The sequence below is a fragment of the Hyla sarda genome, chromosome 2 (genome assembly GCF_029499605.1).
Source record: "Hyla sarda isolate aHylSar1 chromosome 2, aHylSar1.hap1, whole genome shotgun sequence".
Classification (NCBI taxonomy): domain Eukaryota; kingdom Metazoa; phylum Chordata; class Amphibia; order Anura; family Hylidae; genus Hyla; species Hyla sarda.
The window spans coordinates 393111660-393134036 of NC_079190.1; the positions used below are offsets into that span (position 1 = coordinate 393111660).

The following is a 22377-nucleotide window of genomic DNA, read 5'->3' on the forward strand; positions in this document are numbered from 1 at the left end:
TACTGTCTCCTCTACGAGATTTGTTTATTTTTTTTAACTTTATTACTACTACAACGTCACCTAAAAGACAAACACAAAGGAATTTTTTTTCCAAAACAACTGCTGTCAGAAGGTTATACAGATTTGTAAATTAATTAAAATCTTAATCCTTCCAGTACTTAGCTGCTGTATGCTCTATAGGAAGTTGTGTAGTTCTTTGCAGTCTGACCACAGTGCTCTCTACTGTCACCATTTCCTTATTTATCTATAACCACAGAAGAGCACAACAGGATACATTTCATCTAAGCAGTTTTAGGGTTATATGGGGAATTACATGTAGATTTATTTAATTTAAATATTGCGATATCAATATGAGATTGCGATATTGTGACATGTTTGATTTAATTATTACATCTTTTGTAAAAAAAAAAAAAATTCCCTATATTGGGCTGTACGAGAGCTTTTTTATGCCGTGGTCTGTAGTTATCGGGACAATTTTTGTTTTGATGGGATTTTTTCATCACTTTATAGAAAACTTTTTTCTGGTATATAAAGTGACCAAAAAGTTGCAATCCTGGTATTTGACCGTGCTGTTTCATTAATGTTATATTTTAATAGTTTGGACATTTACGCATGTGGAAAGGCCACATACGTTTTTTGTTGTTTACATTATTTTATGTAAAAACAGGGATGATGGAAGGGGTTAATTTAAACTTTTATTAGAGGAGGGGCATATTCACATGTATTACCTTTTCTGTTTTTACTTTTTTTTTCTCTTTTACACTTGTAGTCCCCATAGGGCAGTTTTTCCCAAACATTGTCAAGTGTTGCAATACTACAACTCCCAGCATGCCTGGTTAACCAAAGGCTGTCTGGGCATGCTGTGAGTTGTAGTTTTGCAACAGCTGGGGACACACTGTTAGCAAAAAACTGTCATGGGCTCTACTATTTGCAATCTTGTGATTGTAGGCACTGATCAATGTTATGCCATAGCACAGCATTGATCAGTGTTATCGGTACTCCATTACTACAGGCTGCCTGCATTATTGGACTGCCGATTGGACTAGCCGAAGGCAGGTAGGGAACCTCTGCCCATCCTCTTCGCTGAACGAAACCCTGTGGGTTTCCCCATCAGCTCAACTGAGCTACCAGCATTATCGTGGCGACTAAAGGGTTAATGCGGACATCACTCGGATCGGTAATTCTGGCATTAGCCACTTTGCAGCGAGCTCAGCTCCTGGGCTTACTTCATAGACCCGCTGCACAGTTTATAAACTGCACCCAGCCGTGGTGGAGTTAACCCCCTCCCAGCGCTGGGCACTGCTGGGAAACAGTAAGGGTCTATTTACACGGTGAAATTTCCACCTCAAATTAAAGCCCAAAGACTTCTATGGGATTGCGCACTTCCATTCAAGCTCCTGATATTCCGCAAGCCGAATTTCAGAAGGTTGAATGGGAGTACGGAATCCCATAGAAGTCTATTGGCTGTAATTTGAGGCGGAATTCCGCAAGCAGATGTTCCGCCTTGTGAATAGACTCTTAAGACTCACACTGGAGGGGCCGGAACACGTTTTACAGAGGATGAGCACACAGCCGACACCTCCGGTATGAGTCTCACTGTTTACCTCCCAGCATAATCGCAAAATTTTGCGAAGGGTTATATCGCAATCCACAATTATTGTGATTTGATTGAGATAGACGAACCAAGTGAGCAACAGAAAGAAGGTATTTATTCAAGAAATATAGGTGATAGATACATTATTATACATACATGATCAGGATTAGGTACTGAGTAACATACAACTTTTTTTTGTATGTGCGTATAATTTTTTTTAATAGTCAAAAGAATTCTACTTCTGCTAAATGACACATGCACAACTAGGATGTATACTGCTTCTGATGACAACTTATGGCTACGCATTGTGGCACAAGACTAATTGTGGGTGCAATCTGGATAACAAAGTATGAGTTACACACAAAAAAATATATATATATATAAAATGATTAAAGAAATCAACTTTAAAAATAACCCTCAAATATGAACGCACTTATCAAGCTGGCTTTACCATCAAGACATCACGCATTGTGGATTGGCGAGGAAATAAAAACTCTGAAAATAAAGAATCTTTTTCGCAGCTTAAGATAACATTAATCAGCTTCAGCAGCATGGCGGAGGGAAGAGCTTACAGTGTTAAATAACACTCATGGTGAATAACCATTTGTACTTTTGGACTTTGCAGCTTTGTATTAGTCACTGGGTATGTGCTCCAAGATACCGAGGAGGCTGATTGTGGAGAATTATTACACAAGGATTCAGAGACATTTCCTGCACAGGCATCGCCCATGTAAAAGGGCTGCTCGGCGGAATAAACAGAAATGCTCTTAATAGAACAAAACTAAAAATACCTGGATGCAGAAAACAGTAGGTGGCAAAGGTCAAGTATTGTAGAGCTGACAACAGGACACACACCTCACCTATGGGACAAACTAAACCCACCTACACAAATACCCTATAAAGGCTAAGAAGAGCCAGAACAACCCCTAGAAGAAGAAGAAAAAAAACAAAACGATTCATATACTGTATAAAAAAAATAAATAAATAAACACAAAATACAGAAAACACCACTACCAACATAAGAATATTATTAGTTAATTATAATTATTTTAATGAATTTTATATTACTATTACTTAAAAAGTAGTAATGCAGAAAAATCAAAAGTCTAGTAACATAAGTATAGTATGGCCTTTGTCATGCCCCACATCTGTTTCACAACCAGGGTGCCTACAGCTGTTGCAAAACTACAACTTCCAGCATGAGGGGACAGCCAAAGGCAGCCCGGGCATGCTGGGAGTTGTAGTTTCGCAGCAGCTGGAGGAACCCTGGTTGCGAAACACTGTCCTACAGAATTGTATATCCTGTTCTTTTAAGTAAGGGGATTTTAAGGTATTTCAATGTAGACTTACGCTGTTAAAACATTTTTCATTCAAATATTAAAAGCAGATACCACAGTGGCGCCTGACGGACCCCACTGAATTACAATGGCATTTGTCGGGTTTCCAGCTTGCAGTTTTTTCCCATCAAACACGATGAAATCTTCACTGCACTTCCTAAGACAAGGTGTGACTTGCGTGCAATATTTACTTACACGTAGCTTTAGCCTAAATCAGGGTAGCTGGAATACACTGAGGATATAGTTAGCTAATACATGCTCTTATCCCCACATTGTTGTTCAAGAAATGCAATCTCACATGTATAACAAATAACATGCATGGCCGAGTTTGGAGTGAACCCTCCAAATTAAAAATAAAACTAATAACAGATCTGCAGTAAGCTATAAAGACCTGTAGCACACACTAAATCTAAGTAACAATTACCCTAATTAATAAGTGGTTCGGATTTATCATGGTGATGACTGTGAGCAGCTTTTATGACAACACAAAGGCAACCTGCAAGTGATCGGGTCACAATCTAGGTTTGATGCCTCCTGCGTCCTCCACTGTGCCCTGCATAGTGATGTCAATCATGTCTAGGTTGGTCGCTATCGCAATGACCAAAGGACACTTGCCTGCTAAAGGAACGCCCACCGGACACTTGTGGTACAGGCACACAAGGGTATGTTTAGAAAGGTGTCCCCTACATAATCTTGACAGTGGATTAGAAGGGGTCAAAACTACTGACAGGCTCCCTTTAAACATTAGTCAGGGACATGTGCCAATGTAGGTTTTCTTGATAGATGTTGAGTAGTAGAAACAAATGGGATTACACACAAGGTTTTAGACAAATCTGAAGGAAGAAGAGGGGGATAAATTGGCTCTCGGGGGGGGGGGGGGGGGGGTGATAGTGAGAGGTGATGAAATAGTGCAGGGGGGTGATAAAGAGTGGGGAGCAGCCAAATTTGTAAGGGTGATACTGGTATCGTGTTGTGCGTCGTAGAAGGCGCACCGTGATAACTGAAAGAAGCGATCTGATTGGTTGCTATGGGCAACTCAGCAACTTTTCCTCTGGACAGGTTTTGATAACTCTCCCTCTTAATTTTGGTGAGTTCCTTTTTTGACTTGCATAGTTTAGTGACGCACCCCTCGCTGTACCACCAATTGCACATATCACGGTGCGCCTTCTACGACGCACAACATGTCCAACTTTTCCTCTGGACAGTTTTTGATAAATCTCCCCCGAAAAGTTTGGAAAGCTCTGCCTTAACCACTATACAACAGTGACAGCGGTTTAGAAGGGGTAAAAACTGCTTCCTTTAAACACTAGTCAGAGACATGTGCCAATGTAGGTTTCCCTAAATCCAGATGAAGTTTTTCTTTCACATGGGTTTGAGCAAATATACGTCACACAGAAGTCCTTTGACGTTTCAATAGGTGACAGCCAAGATTTCCATAGGGCAGGACAGAGAGATCACAGAATAGCAAGGAATCATAGCTGCTTTAAAAGAATGAACATTCTCTTAGAAATGCATTGCCGTCTATAGAGAGCACATTTCCGATCGGTTCTTGCGCTGACTGATTTGTCCGCACATGTCGCACACAGGATATTCTGGTGGAAAAGAGATCTAAGCTTCCATAATGCACTGCACATTAAGAAGGAAACATAAGTTATCGATGGATATAAATAAAACACAATTTCTTCTACCATGAGTTATTTTACTTTAGCCAAACATATACAGTAGTTCCTCAAAATACGATAGTAATCCGTTCCAAACGGACCATCGTATGTTGAAACCATCGTATGTTGAGGGATCCGTGCAATGTAAAGTATAGGACAGTGGTCTACAACAGCCGTTGGCTGTCCGGGCATGCTGGGTGTTGTAGTTTTGCAACATCTGGAGCTCCACAGGTTGAAGACCACTGGTATTGGAGGTTATACTCACGTGTCCCCGCCACTCCGGACCGCCACCCTGGATGCCGCCCTCCATCGCTGTCGCCACGTCCCCGACGCTCAGGCAAGGCCTCTGCTTCCCCGGCATCCTCGCTCTCCGTCGCTGCCATCACGTCGCTACGCACGCCGCTCCTATTGGATGACGGGACGGCGTGCGCAGCGACGTGATGACGACGATGGAGAGCGCCGACGATGCAGGGGATCTTGAAGAGGACGTACCGGATCCCCGAGGACAGGTAAGTGATCGTCAGCGGACCACACGGGGCACCGTAAATGGCTATCCGGTGGCAGCTGAAGCAGTCTGCGCTGCCGGATAGCCGTTTATGTGATGGCCCCAATATACAAAAGCATCGTATTTTGATGCTGCCTTCAAAATGCGATGGCCTCTGAGAGGCCATCGCATGTTGAAATTATCGCATGTCAGAGCCATCGTAGGTCGGGGGGGGGGGGGGGGGGGTGAATAAGATGTCAGAGTGAATAAGATGGTGTCAGTTATAAGTGCCTGTTATGTATTTTTCTTTTAAAAAAATGTATGGCCACATGCTGCCGGAAGGTGTCAAACCTGCACCGAAATGTGCAGATTTGAATATGAATATGCTAATATTTTATAGATAAAAAAAACTATGTATTTCAAAGCTACAGTCGCATATTTTTCCTTACATATTAAAGTCAGAGGAAATTCGGAAATAAAATCACAGCACATCCAATACAACAGCTGACATGATGTGGATTGAAAATCCACACTGCAGATCAATTTCAACATGGATTTTGGAACATTATTTTGTACATATGCAAAACTAAATGCATGATGGTTATCCATAGAAAAGAAATGTGTAAAACTTTACAATAGCAGACATCTAAAAGCAGTAGCCTATGGTTATTTCACGTCATCTGACGCTTCGTCAGGGACTCAATATACATGAAGGACTGCTGCTACCTCACTGTACAGTAATGTGAGTCTCATTGTAAAGATGATCTTATGACCGATCAGTCAAAGATCCCCAGGTATGAGGGTTTGCTTGACAGTCTGCTCTGACAAGTGACCGCCCTGATGCCTTTAACCAACAGTATCCATGACAATCTGTAGCTGATCAATGATTCACAATCACACCGTACACTTCAAGCCTCACTTCACTGGACTTTTGTTATGGAACCTACTGTCTTCCTGAACGAAGACTACAAAACACTGAGCGACAGGTCCCAGCATCCTACAGTAATCCACCTCCATTTTCAGGAAACATCAGAGTAGGGCTGGGCGGTATGGCCAAATATGTGCATCGTGGTATTTTTGTAACTTATGGCGGTTCCACGGTATATAACGGTATTCCCCCTCCAAAAAAATTTATTATTAGCTCAGCGCTGCACTGTCCCCATCAGGGTACTACTCACGTCACCCACAAGCGCTGTTCTCCTCGTCCACCTGTTTATTGCGGTCGCCGGCACTGACACTCTCTATACTGTGTGATATCCCTATGCCCGGGCTGCAAAAGGTAAACAAAATAAAACTAACGCATGTTCTGACATCGGCCTTACGCTGGGGACGTGAACGTCGGAGAGCCGGCTTCTTACATGACAGTGCGCTCAACCTATCACCGGCCAAGTCGGAACATCGCTGCGGCCGGTGATAGGCTGACGGCTCTCTGGCGTTCCATTCCCTGGGAAGCTGATCCGGACCGACGGGGAAGGTGAGTTAAAGTTTATTTTGTTTACCTTTTGCAGCCCGGGCATAGGGATACAGTATAGAGCAGTGGTTTGCAATCTGCAGACCTCCAGATGTTGCAAAACTACAACTCCCAGCATGCCCAGACAGCCAACGGCTGTCCGGGCATGCTGGGAGTTGTAGTTTTGCACCATTTGGAGCTTGAAGACCACTGGTATAGAGTGTCAGCGCCAGCAACAAACAGGAGAACCAGGAGGGCAGCGCTTGCGGGTGACATATATGCGAGTAGTAGCGCTGGGCTGATAATTCATTGGGGCCACATATGATTAGTTCCCCGATGGGGACAGCGCAGTGCTGGGCTGATAATTCATTCATTCCCGAGGGGGAGGGGCCAAACCGGTATTGCGGTATGGGTTAAAATTCATATCGTGCAGCACAAAAATTTCGGTATTCGGTATGAACCGGTATACCGCCCAGCTCTACATCAGAGCAATAAATGTAAGTGCTGGGTGTGAGCACTGTCAGACAGGTAAGAGCTTAGTCACACTGAACAAAAATGCCACTCCAGAAATTCTACACTGGGCAGATAGTTAAAAGGACGCAAATCAGATAACACTTCAATATCATCCTAATAAATCTAGTTGCAAAAGCATTCGTCTTGTAGGAATCTTGTAAAAGGAGCCAAGGTCAGTCACCTCCAGGACATCTCCTTCTGAACACTGAAGATCAGCCGAGTGCAGGATTCCACTGCAGACAACCGGAGCTGATCAACACCTACCACGTCACCTATGCTTACCCTTTTAGGCTAGGGTCACACACCGCAGCGTATTTGACATGGCGGATGCACTGCCTGCAGCCACAATGGATTGCAGAGCTAGCTCCCTGCTGCGACCAGGTATCTGTGTGTCTGCTCATAACTGCCGGCGGGAAATGAAATCTGCCGCTACGAGCAAACACACAGAGCTACAGGAAGCAAGGATTTTTCAACTTTAAGTCTGCAACGGATCCTGCGTATGTGTGTGAATACACCCTTACATGTATGAATACTGTATTTGGGGGGGGGGGGGGGGTTATTTTTCTTAAGTTAGTGAATATTAAAAGACATTCCTCTTACCTCCTCCACGGAAACAGGCAACACAACTCGGCTGCAAAAGAAAACAAAAGAAAAAATTAGAGTTATAAACATGCGAAGATGTGCACAGGCAGAAGTTTATTTTTACTGCGGGGAAATCACATTGAAATCTACTTTTAGATCACATTAAAGGTTACAGAAAGTTCTGTCCCAACCCTTTTCCTTTAGGATCGGTGACCAATAAGGGAAGGGACAATAATGGAAGGAAGCACATCTCAGATTTTCTAGTGCTAGAATAAAGTTGCACTAACATTTATTTTAGAAAAAAAATAAAATAAAAAAAACAACCGTTATTGAAAGAGCTTTATTGATTGTTCAGTCATTACAAGTCATACAATAAATTACAATCACACAAAGAATGACAGTACAATATACAGCAAAGGTTCCCTAAGCTCTACATCACACAGCATGCTACTCTAACATTCCGCTCAATCCTGAAAGAGAAATGCACCAAAAATCGACATAAGCAAACAATACAACAACAACAACAGATGACCTGTGAGCCCTCCTGACCTATCTGTCCTAGGAAATCCTTACAATGTTGTGCATTTCCTGTTACCATTTACCTACGACCAGTTTCATACAATTGCAATATGGGTACATTTCTGTGGCCTTATTATAGTCACAAGTCCCGGCCTGACAGAGTCTAAACACCTGAACTAGCAGCACCACAGACGCTTATAATATGGTTAGTTCAGGTGATTAAACCTGCGGTTGGGCCGGGACTATTGCCTGTAAAATAGGTGCAGAAGTGTTTTTTATGAACTTGGCTTAAGTTATTTACTTCGTAGGCATGGACCCTATTCACAAGGGGAATGGTTAAGGCCAGATATTCATCTATTTTTGCTGAGCAGCGGAGTACACCTTTAATCCCAAAATTGCTAAAGTACCAAAATTGCTTTAAATTTGCCATTTAAAGGCCTTATTTAGTTTAAAAAACAAAACATAACTGCTTTTATTCAGTAACATCACCCCTTGTCCTCGGTGTGTCACTGCAGATCAGGTCACTATAGTAAATGAAGGGTTGCAATTCCGCACACTACCTTTCTTGAAGAAAGTAGCCATGTTCTTTTAATACTGGAAAACCCCTTTAAGACCAGCGTAGGTGGGTGATCTAAGCACCCAATATCCTAACATATCTATCCTAATGGATACAAGAACCAGGGCTGTGGAGTCAGAGTCGAGGTCGGACGAAATTTTGGGTACCTGGAGTCGGCAAACAATGAACCGACTCCTACTAAATTTAGATTGGAATTTAAAAAAAAAAGTTTAAATGCCCCAATTCACAAAAAGTTATAATTAATGACTTCTCTACTGTAAGAATAAAGATCAATGTATGCAGTGCCTCATGTAACCGCAAAACGAACACGTTAAGTGACTGTGAAGAAGCTTTTCATGTGCTTCACTATATGGCACACAACGCACAATTAGGAGCTGCAATACTTATATTTTCCATAGTGTTGTGTTCTGCTGTTACAGGGAACCCGTGGGTAACCTAGCCTCTCACTGATTTTTGCAGGACTAGAGACACTTGTATAAGTGAAGGGAATGGGGGGTCAATCGTTCAAGACTGAAGCTGTAAATCATTGGAAAAACTTAAAATGAAAAAAATAAAAATAAAAAATGAATAAAACTTTGTTTTCATTGTGTTTGTCTTTTGCTTAAAGGGTTACTCCTTTACATTGCTGTCGGAGCTCTGCTTTCCAGCGTCCGGAAGTTATTGTTCCGAACGATGTGAGTGCAGGCTTCCGTGTTCAGGGCCGCCCCTCGTGACATCACGGCCGCCCCCTAGTGACACAGGAAAGCAGAGCTCCAACAGCAAGGTAACAGAGTACCCCTTTAAACTGTTCAATGCAGTAGACTGTTGGCTTCCCAGACAGTAGTCCTGTGGTAATGACAGGTATGTTGCCTTTCTTTCCTTCAAGGAATGTATAAAATACATTTGCATATTAATACAGAGGAGTCGGAGTCAGAAGTACAAAAAACTGCGGAGTCGGAACATTTATCTACTGACTCCACAGCCCTGGCAAGAACAAAAATAAAATGTAAGAACCAGACACAATGGGACAGATTTTGGGATGTTTATCATTGATCAAGTAAGAAGAAAATAAAAAGGATAATAAAAATAAATAAAATGAAATGCTGTAGTGTATTCCACACAGTATGACCAGTTCTCTATTAGTTATAGAATATAACCTTTTGGATTCTATGAAAACATGTTAGTGACACCAATGACAGTGGGAAGACACAATGCTCAAGAATAATACTTTCCTCTAATCGATAAGGAATTCTCGGGAAACTCAAGGTAACCTTGACCACCCCAGCTATTCTTACAAACGTTCAATGACCAGCTGGCGTTCTACAAGGCCTGACATCTGATTCTGTAAGCATTAAAGGGGTACTCCGGTGAAAACCTTTTTTCTTTTAAATCAACTGGTGGCAGAAAGTTAAACATATTTGTCAATTACTTCTATTAAAAAATCTTAATCCTTCCAGTACTTATTAGCTGCTGAATACTACAGAGGAAATTCTTTCTTTTTGGAATGCTCTCTGATGACATCACGAGCACAGTTCTCTCTGCTGACGTTATTATAAAAATAATAATAACGCTTTGTTTATTGTTGTCCTTAGTGGGATTTGAACCCAAGTCCCCAGCACTGCAAGGCAGCAGTGCTAACCATTGAGCCACCATGCTGCCCTTAGCATACATCTGCTATGCATGGATTTTTTAATAGAAGTAATTTACAAATATGTTTAACTTTCTGCCACCAGTTGATTTAAAAGAAAAAAGGGTTTCACCGGATTACCCCTTTAAGGTACGTTCACACGGAAGTTAAATACACAAAATGTCTGCCCATTCCACACCAGGGGTGTGTAAATTTTATTTTAAAAAATACTTGTTAACGGGAATAAAACGGAGCAAAATCTACTTGTCCTTCATGACGATCCACTTGTCCGGTCCAATATTTGGTTTTACACCCTGGCTTTTTCCTCCTCGCCCTATAATAGCCTTAACTAACTACTATAATGATGCCTTTTCCTTTTTCCATAACTTATGCTCCGAAACAAAAAAATTATTGGTGAAGTGAAATTGAAATAATGAAAGATAATTTAGCAAATTTGGTGGGTCTCTTATTCTACGCCATTTACCTTGTGGTTGAGCTAACATGTTATTTTGATACTTTAGGTTGTCCTGATTACGGCAATACAAGATTTGTATAGTTTGTCATGTTTTACAAATTAAAAAAGAATTCTGAACTTTTTAAACAAAAATGTAATTGCCATTTTCTGACCCCTGTAGCTTTTTTTTTTTTTCCTTGCATACCAGGCTGTACGAGGGCTAATTTTTTGCGCCATAATCTTTTTTTTGTATTGGTACCATTTTGGTATTGATGTGACTTTTTATAATCGCTTTTCAACTTTTTTTCTGGGATATTACAAAAATTCTGTGGTTTGTTTTTTACATTTACGTAATTTACCGTATGGGATACATAATGTTATATTTTAATAGCATGTACAATTACGCATGCAGCGATACCAAATAGGTTTATTTTTATTATGTTTACACGATTTTATATAGGAAAAGGGGATGATTTGAACTTTTAATATGGAAGGGGTTAATGTATGTATTTAAAACTTTTATTATAACTTTTTTTTTTTTTTTAAACACTTTATTAGTCCCTTAGGGGACTTTTAGGAGGAATCATTAGATTCCTCACACAGATCAATGGAGGTCCATAGAACTCCATTGATCTGTGTGCTCTGCGATCCAATGATAGAGCCTAGTCCAGCCAGACTCTATCAATGACAGAGCCACAGACACCAAGGAAGCAGAGGTAAGCCCTCCTGCTACCTCTATAGTGGAGCATTCACATGTCCCTTTAGACCCTGCTGTCAGCTTTGACAGCGGCGATCTAAAGGGTTAATAGCCAGCCACGGCGATCGAGATATTCCACTGACCCATTCACACTGCAGAAAATGTCAGCGGAATATTCAACAGCTGAAACTGATCCGCATAAAGAATAAACTTGTTTATTCTTTTGGCGGAATTATATGAGGACTGCATTGCCATCAATGGTGAAGCACTGAATGATTTTGACGGCACCCTCTCAGATGGAGTCTCTGAGGAGAATTCCTGATCGGAATTCGGCATGGATATTCTGTAGTGTGAACATACCCTAAGGCTATGTTCACACTGTGAAATATCTGCCCAGAAAATTTCTGGAAAGAGATTCCACAGACAGGCGCCAGCGGAACATTCTGGTGTTAAAACAGATTGGTAATGCATCCATAGTCTACTCCATAGATGATAATGCATTTCCAAGCGGATTCTGCAGAAAGATTTCACATGTGAATTTCCACAGCAGATGTTTCCGCCGTGTGCATGGTGCAGTAGAATCTCATTAAAAACAAAGACTCTGCTGTAATGGAATGTCCAAGTGGAATTTTTTCCACCAGATTACTCTTGGAAATTAATCCTTAAAAGGGGGTTCTCCTTGTCGACACTTTGCTAGGACCTGTAATGGAAAGTTTGATTCCTATGGAAGTATACAGCACGGAACCTCTATTAAACCAGAAATCCCTGTCCAACAAGTCTCTTAGGAACGCAGGTACCATAACAATGGGCGCCTCATTTTAAGACTGGCATTGAAGTTACAATTTTCAAACCCGGGAGCTCTCAAAAGCATTTGATTTATTTCATGTAAGGGAACCCAAGTGCTGTTATCAGAAGTCGCGGCCCTGAATACTATACAAGCCATTCCTGCCACAGGGAACAGAGGGATCTCTAGCGATAAAACTCATTACAAAAGGTTAAAACATTAAGTGGAAATTGCAATACAAAACAAAATGTAACCTTGGTCACTGGTAACTTCATACAATATCTATGTACTGGCAATGGCACAAATGCTTTTAGTAAGAATCATTGAAACAAGAACACAATAAATCCATCTAACTCCTGCTTAGCCCCTACGATGAGTACCGGCTGACGGCTCTCAGATCATGTGAGGACAGAGGAAAAGGCTTTACAAATCTGTGACCCTAGTGCACAGGCTGGCACAATCTAAAGCTAACGGGATGGGGTACCGTGGGCCAACCAGAGAAATGTATAAAGGGTCCATATTCCAGATAGTAGCGTGTTTGCTAACAAGGGTGCCTACAGCTGTTGCAAAGCTACAACTCCCAGTATCCTCAGACAGGAGATTTGAATTACTGATGTATTTAGCTCACAGAGTACTGCATAAACTTAATACAACTGTAGCAAACCTTCAACTGTGAACACTATTAGGTCTATACGAGTATTACCCTTTTGGGTTTAAAGAGGACCTGTTGTAATCGGTAGATACCTTAGTGGGTGGAGGGGGCCTGATCACAGACCTGTTTACGGCATGATGATCGGCCCCCCCTGTTGCCGAGTTATAGGGCTTTGTAGTCCCCTCTGACCGATTCAGTAAATCTGGGCGGGACTTCATTTTCATAAGGGCTGTCTTTGGTTGATTTCTGTGCAGTGACTGTATGGGGTGTGCATATTTAATGAAGGGGTGTGGCCTCATCCTACTGCCAATGAGGTCATGCCCCTTCATTAAACACGCACACAGTCACCGCACTGAACTCGGCCAATAGGAAAATACAGTCCCGCCCATAGGACAGATTCGCGAAATCAGTCAGAGCAGACTACAAAACCCCATAACTCAACTGGGGGGCCAATCATCATACTGTAAACAGGTATGTGATCAGCACCCCCTAAAGCAATCTACTAGTTACTGCAACTTAGTTTTTTTCAGAGTAACCACAGGTCCTCTTTAAAAGGGGTACTCCGCCCCTTGACATCTTGTCCCCTATCCAAAAGGGACAAGGTGTCCTGCCGACGGGACCCCCGAGATCTCCCTGCTGCGCACGGCGTTCGTTTAGAGCACTGGAGGCTCATAACGTCACGGCCACCCCCCTCAATGCAAGTTTATGGGAGGGGGCATGACGGGAGTCACGCCGCCTCCCATAGACTTGTATTGAGGGGGCGTGGTCGTGACATCAAGAGCGGGGCGTGACTGAAGTCACGAGCCTCCGCCCCGCATGTCATCCGGCACGGAGCAAACTTTGCTCCGTGCACCGGAAGTCTGGGGTGCCGCAGACGAGATCGCGGGGGTCCCCTATAAGCATTGCTTAAAGGGGTACTCAGACCCTAGTGGCGGAGTACCCCTTTAGGCAATGCTTATAGGGCTATTCCAACAAGAAAACACATCTCCTAGCCATGACTGTGGGGGTGACTGTTGGGACTAGAGATGAGCAAACTTACAGTAAATTCGATTCGTCACGAACTTCTCGGCTCGGCAGATGATGACTTTTCCTGCATAAAATTTGTTCAGCTTTCCGGTGCTCCGGTGGGCTGGAAAAGGTGGATACATTCCTAGGAAAGAGTCTCCTAGGACTGTATTCACCTTTTCAAGCCCACGGGAGCACCTGAAAGCTGAACTCATTTATGCAGGATAAGTCATCAACTGCCGAGCCGTGAAGTTTGTGACGAATCGAATTTACTGTAAGTTCGCTCATCTCTAGTTGGGACCCCACGCGTGTTCGAAAACAAGGGCCCAACTCTCACAGAGGAATTGAGCAGCAGGTGACCCATGCCACTCCATTCACTCTCTATAGGAGCGGCTGAAGATAGCCGAGGACTGCGAGTCTTCCCCTGGAATAAATACTTAGAAATGATGAGGAACTGAAACAAAGTACAGAAGAGAGTTGCACCACCTTAGGGTTATTTCCGTAACACATGAACTCCCTGTACATTACATGGTATTACAGTCATCACTGAGTAATAGGAATTATATATATATATATCTATATCCATCCAAGAAGAGTGAGAACTCCCGAGCCATAAGGAACCTCCTATAGCTTCTATAATGGCCGACTACTAGTGGACCTCACGGCTTTGGTTAGATCAGGAAATTCTAAAATCCTTTGCTTGTTTTAATACAGAGAGGTGTATAGAGGAGATGGGGGCATGTTACCCTTGCGCTGGTGCCAGGGGGGTATCTACAAGCCACTCTGCCTTGGCAAGGGGATTAGGATAGCTGGCTAGGTTACATGAACTATATCCATTGCCTTGGTAATAGAAAGCCGTGCCCTGTCGCTATCCTATATAGGACTATCCAACTTGCTGGTTATTTTACACGATCATCCTAACACCAATGTATTTCTATAACAATGATAATGGGTTAGGACAAGTGATTATAAGTACAGCTCACAGAGGTGTGCCCAACAGCAACCCATTGTCAAGGTCAATGCCAACGTATGCCTAGTCAAACAATGCAGATAATGAATGGGCTACGCTGTACTGTAGATGGTTCAATGTCATGTCCAAGTCTTTCGGAAACAAGGCCTGTATCATTCATTAGAGGGGCTCTACGCCTGTCCGGGAATGCTGGGAGTTGTAGTGTTACAACAGCTGGAAAGTCACAAGTTGGGGAAAAATGCTCTGACACAGTGTTTCCCAGCCTGTGTGCCTCCAGCTGTTGCAAAACTACAACTCCCAGCATGCCCGGACAGCCAACGGCTGTCCGGGCATGCTGGGAGTTGTAGTTTTGCAACAGCTGGAGACACACAGGCTGGGAAACACTGCCCTAATGTATAGAGAAATCATACAGAAAATGTCTACTAGTCAGAATCTATACACCACACTACATAAAGTGCACATCTATATACTGCACCACTGCAGAACTAAGCAGATGTGTCCCTCAGGCGTGTGAGAAAGCTGGGTGACAGCACCTAGGTGAAATACAATGGCTCTGCTGGATCTATGATATGACGTATACCAGTCCCTACTGATTTCTAATGGGATCCAGCACTATTCCTGACTAATCTCAGAACCTGAATGTGAACAGAGCCCAAGCAGGACTGGTGATATTCTTATAGAACGCTCCATGGTAGAAAGTAGAACACATCGGGGGATATTTATCAAAGGATTAAGGGTGCATTCACATTTCGTTTTTAACATACGGGTGCCGGATCCGGCTGGGGGAGGGGAAAACCAGGCGCTCCCGTACCCCAGCCGGATTAGCCCGTAAATCCATTTACTTTAATGAGTCGATCGGAGTCAAACGGTGACTCCAGTCGGCTCAGTTTTGACCCGTATCCGGTTTCCCAACCGGACCTAAAACCGTAGTGTACTATGATTTTAGGTCCGGTAATAAAACCGAATACGGGTCAAAACTGAGCCGACCGGAGTCACCGTTTGACTCCGATCGACTCATTAAAGTAAATGGATTTACGGGCTGACTACTCTCCCCCAGCCGGATCAGGCACCCGTATGTAAAAAACGAGATATGAATGCAGCCTTAGACTGTTTTTTTCTGTCTAAATTTGTCGCACAGAAAGTCGCAGTCTAAATATGTGCAACTTTTTTGCGACATTTGCTGTAGAGGATTTTTAGAACATGATGCATGCAAGTCTATTTTAGACTGAAATGCATTGGTGCTGAATTTATCAAAAGTGACTTTTCCGTGACAAGTCGCATCAGCTGAAAGTACGCCAAAATGTCAGACCGTGTTGGAACAGGTTTAAATACAGTCTAAAGCATAGATCCCGAAGTCAGTGCGCAGAATTTATCAAAGCCGTGTGACTTTTGATAAATTAGGTGCACAATAGACCAGCCTAACCCTCTGTAGTTTGGTCTATATTGATGCGGGACATAGACAACTTTGATAAATATCCCCCCCCATCATGTCTTACACAGAGACTAAGGGGGAGATTTATCAAAACCTGTGTAGAGGAAGAGTGGTGCAGTTGACCATAGCAACCAATCAGATTGCTTCTTTCATTTTTCCCAGGCCTCTTTAAAAGTGAAAGAAGCGATCTGATTGGTTGCTCTGGGAAACTGCACCACTCTTCCTCTGCACAGGTTTTGATAAATTCCCCCCTAAGAAACCTATAGAACAACTTAGACTTTACAGTCAATGGGGGAGATTTATCAAAACCTGTGCCGAGCAACCAATCAGCTCGATTCTTTCATTTTTAACAAGGTCTCTGGAAAATGAAAGAAGCGATCTGATTGGTTGCTATGGGCAACTTTTCCTTTGCACAGGGCTTGATAAATCTCCCCCAGAAACAAGTATAGAAACAAGAAACTGTGAAGTGTCACAAGGACGTCAGCCAACAGGACACAGAATTGTTAGTGACTGTGTAAAGATGACTATCCCTCACCTACCACAGTGGGCTGACAGCAGCTACAAAACAAGTTCCGCAGCCTATAGATCCTACTGTGTGAGTTAATAATAATTATACATATCTACAAACACACACACATACACACACATACACACACGGCTTTAGTTGTCCTCAGCTCTGATCTTATAGATGTATATACACATATCCTATACACAGAATCCTATGTACAATCAAACATCCTATATACACACAATCCTACATACATATCCTATACACAATCACACATCATACATACATCCTATAAACACACACAATCCTACACACTATCATACATCGCATACACACTCAATTCTCTACATAAATAATATCCTATAGGCACAGTCCTCCTATAAATATCCTATATAAACATACATCCTATATATTACTATAAACCTACTATACAACCACACAAAACACATACACACACCTCATATAGACTCATTACATATACGCTATATATATATATATACACACACACACACATTTAGCCCGTATACACTCATTACACACATCCCATATATACTCATATTACACATATATCCTACATACACTCATTACATATATATATATATATATATATATATATATATATATATATATATCGCATATACGCTCATTTTACACACACCCATATATGCCGTATACGCTCATATTACATACATATATATGCCGTATACGCTCATATTACATATATATATACACCATTTACGCTCATATTACATATATATATATATATATATGCCATATACGCTCATATTACATACATATATATATATGCCGTATATGCTCATATTACATACATATATATATGCCGTATACGCTCATATTACATACATATATATATGCCGTATACGCTCATATTACATATATATACACACCATATACGCTCATATTACATATATATATGCCGTATACGCTCATATTACATACATATATATATATGCCGTATACGCTCATATTACATACATATATATATGCCGTATACGCTCATATTACATATATATATCATATACGCTCATATTAAATACATATATATATATATATATATATATATATATATATATATATACACACACACCGTGTACGCTCATATTACATACATATATATATGCCATATACGCTCATATTACATACATATATATATATATGCCGTATACGCTCATATTACACACATATATATATATGCCGTATACGCTCATATTACATACACACATATATATATATGCCGTATACGCTCATATTACATACACACATATATATATGCCATATACGCTCATATTACATACACACATATATATATATATATGCCATATACGCTCATATTACATACACACACATATATATATGCCATATACGCTCATATTACATACACACACACATATATATATGCCATATACGCTCATATTACATACACACACATATATATATATGCCATATACGCTCATATTACATACACACACACATATATATATATATGCCATATACGCTCATATTACATACACACACATATATATATATATATATGCCATATACGCTCATATTACATACACACACATATATATATGCCATACACGCTCATATTACATACACACACATATATATATGCCATACACGCTCATATTACATACACACACATATATATATGCCATACACGCTCATATTACATACACACACACATATATATATGCCATACACGCTCATATTACATACACACACATATATATATGCCATACACGCTCATATTACATACACACACATATATATATGCCATACACGCTCATATTACATACACACACATATATATATGCCATACACGCTCATATTACATACACACACATATATATATATATGCCATATACGCTCATATTACATACACACACACATATATATATGCCATATACGCTCATATTACATACACACACATATATATATATATATGCCATATACGCTCATATTACATACACACACATATATATATATGCCATACACGCTCATATTACATACACACACATATATATATGCCATATACGCTCATATTACATACACACACATATATATATATGCCATATACGCTCATATTACATACACACACATATATATATATATATGCCATATACGCTCATATTACATACACACACATATATATATGCCATACACGCTCATATTACATACACACACATATATATATGCCATACACGCTCATATTACATACACACACATATATATATGCCATACACGCTCATATTACATACACACATATATATATGCCATACACGCTCATATTACATACACACATATATATATGCCATACACGCTCATATTACATACACACATATATATATGCCATATACGCTCATATTACATACACACATATATATATATGCCATATACGCTCATATTACATACACACATATATATATGCCATATACGCTCATATTACATACACACATATATATATCCCATATACGCTCATATTACATACACACATATATATATCCCATATACACTCATATTACATACACACATATATATATCCCATATACACTCATATTACATACACACATATATATATCCCATATACACTCATATTACATACACACATATATATATATCCCATATACACTCATATTACATACACACATATATCCCATATACACTCATTATATACAAATATATCTCCCGTATATACTCATATTACATACATATATATATGCTGTATACGCTCATATTACATACATATATATATCATATACGCTCATATTACATATATATATTCCATATACGCTCATATTAAATACATATATATATATATATATATATACACACCGTGTACGCTCATATTACATACATATATATATGCCATATACGCTCATATTACATACACATATATCCCATATACACTGATTATATACATATATATCTCCCGTATACTCATATTACATACACATATATATCCCGTATACACTCATTATATACATGTATATCTCCCGTATATACTCATATTACATACAAATATATATCCCGTATACACTCATTATATACATGTATATCTCCCGTATATACTCATATTACATACAAATATATATCCCGTATACACTCATTATATACATGTATATCTCCCGTATATACTCATATTACATACACATATATATCCCGTATACACTCATATTACATACACATATATATCCCGTATACACTCCTTATATACATATATCTCCCGTATACACTCATATTACATACACATATATCTCCCGTATACACTCATATTACATACACATATATCTCCCGTATACACTCATATTACATACACATATATCTCCCGTATACACTCATTATATACATATATATCTCCCGTATACACTCATATTACATACACATATATATCCCGTATACACATGTATATCTCCCGTATACACTCATATTACATACACATATATCTCCTGTATACACTCATATTACATACACATATATCTCCCGTATACACTCATATTACATACACATATATCTCCCGTATACACTCATATTACATACACATATATCTCCCGTATACACTCATATTACATACACATATATCTCCCGTATACACTCATTATATACATATATATCTCCCGTATATACTCATATTACATACACATATATATCCCGTATACACATGTATATCTCCCGTATACACTCATATTACATACACATATATCTCCCGTATACACTCATTATATACATATATATCTCCCGTATATACTCATATTACATACACATATATATCCCGTATACACATGTATATCTCCCGTATACACTCATATTACATACACATATATCTCCCGTATACACTCATTATATACACATATATCTCCCGTATACACTCATATTACATACACATATATCTCCCGTATACACTCCTTATATACATATATCTCCCGTATACACTCATATTACATACACATATATCTCCCGTATACACTCCTTATATACATATATCTCCCGTATATACTCATATTACATACACATATCTCCCGTATATACTCATATTACATACACATATATATCCCGTATACACTCCTTATATACATATATGTCCCGTATATACTCATATTACATACACACTCTCCATGAGCCGTATACATGTCCCCATTCATCCCACCAGCAGAGCCCCGTCCCGGCAGCACACATCTCGCCTCCTCCGCCGGCTGCTCTCCTCTCATTCATTCCCGGCTCTCCCTCCCCCAGGACCGCCTGACCTCCACCTGCTCCCCGCACAGCCCCCGTCCCGCTCCTTACAACTCTTTAATCAGCACCATGGCCGCTCCCTGCGCCTCCCGATCTTCTCCTCCGCTGATCCCGGCCCCGAGTGAAGGTTACCGGCCACTTCCTACTCCGCACCGCGCTGGGGGCGGGGCGTTGCTGCAGCAACTTACTACGTCACGGGGGTCGTCAAAAATGGTGCGCGATGAGGTAAGGGCGCGTTACCTGAGGCCCCGCCCCTCCCCTGGAACATCTGGATGATAGGTGGAACCCTGGTGTCGCCTGGTGACAGCTAGAGGAAGCCGAGAGGTCCAATAGTATGGAGCGCGCTCACAATGTGCCGACCTGCTCATCCGAACGGAATGACAGGGGATTCCCCGCCGTGTACCGCACAGGCAGCATACATGTGCCGCACAGGAACGGAGCATAGCGCCACCATATGCCACAACTGTGCAGAGATTGCAGCAATGGGGTCTCCAGAGGGGCTCACAATCAATAATGCACAGCTATAATACATCACTGCTATAATACACCACTGCTATAATACATCACTGCTATAATACATAATCGCTATAATACACCACTGCTATAATACATCACTGCTATAATACATAATCGCTATAATACACCATCGCTATAATATACCACTGCTATAATATACCACTGCTATAATATACCACCGCTATCATACATCACTGCTATAATACATCACTGCTATAATACACCACCGCTATAATACACCACCGCTATAATACACCACTGCTATAATACATCACTGCTATAATACATCACTGCTATAATACACCATCACTATAATACACCATCACTATAATACATCACTGCTATAATACATCATCGCTATAATATACCAATGCTATAATACACCACTGCTATAATACACCATCACTATAATACATCACTGCTATAATACACCACCGCTATAATACATCACTGCTATAATACACCACTGCTATAATACATCACTGCTATAATACACCACTGCTATAATACATCACTGCTATAATACACCACCGCTATAATACACCACTGCTATAATACATCACTGCTATAATTATAATACATCACTGCTATAATACACCATCACTATAATACATCACTGCTATAATACATCATCGCTATAATATACCACTGCTATAATACACCATCACTATAATACATCACTGCTATAATACACCACTGCTATAATACACCATCACTATAATACATCACTGCTATAATACACCACCGCTATAATACATCACTGCTATAATACACCACCGCTA

At 40.5% G+C, this 22377-nt stretch overlaps 1 protein-coding gene across 1 annotated transcript in view; it reads right to left on the reverse strand.

Moving 5' to 3' along the window:
- The window catches only part of PITPNA (phosphatidylinositol transfer protein alpha), a 64814-nt gene extending 43352 nt beyond the window's left edge, over positions 1 to 21462 (reverse strand). Inside the window, exons 1-2 of the mRNA XM_056558679.1 lie at positions 21320 to 21462; positions 7640 to 7670 (exon numbers count right to left, since the gene is read on the reverse strand). Coding sequence (XP_056414654.1) covers positions 7640 to 7670; positions 21320 to 21447 — 159 coding nt within the window. The 5' untranslated portion in view covers positions 21448 to 21462. The remainder of the gene's footprint in view (positions 1 to 7639; positions 7671 to 21319) is intronic.
- Between the last annotated feature and the right edge of the window lie 915 nt (positions 21463 to 22377).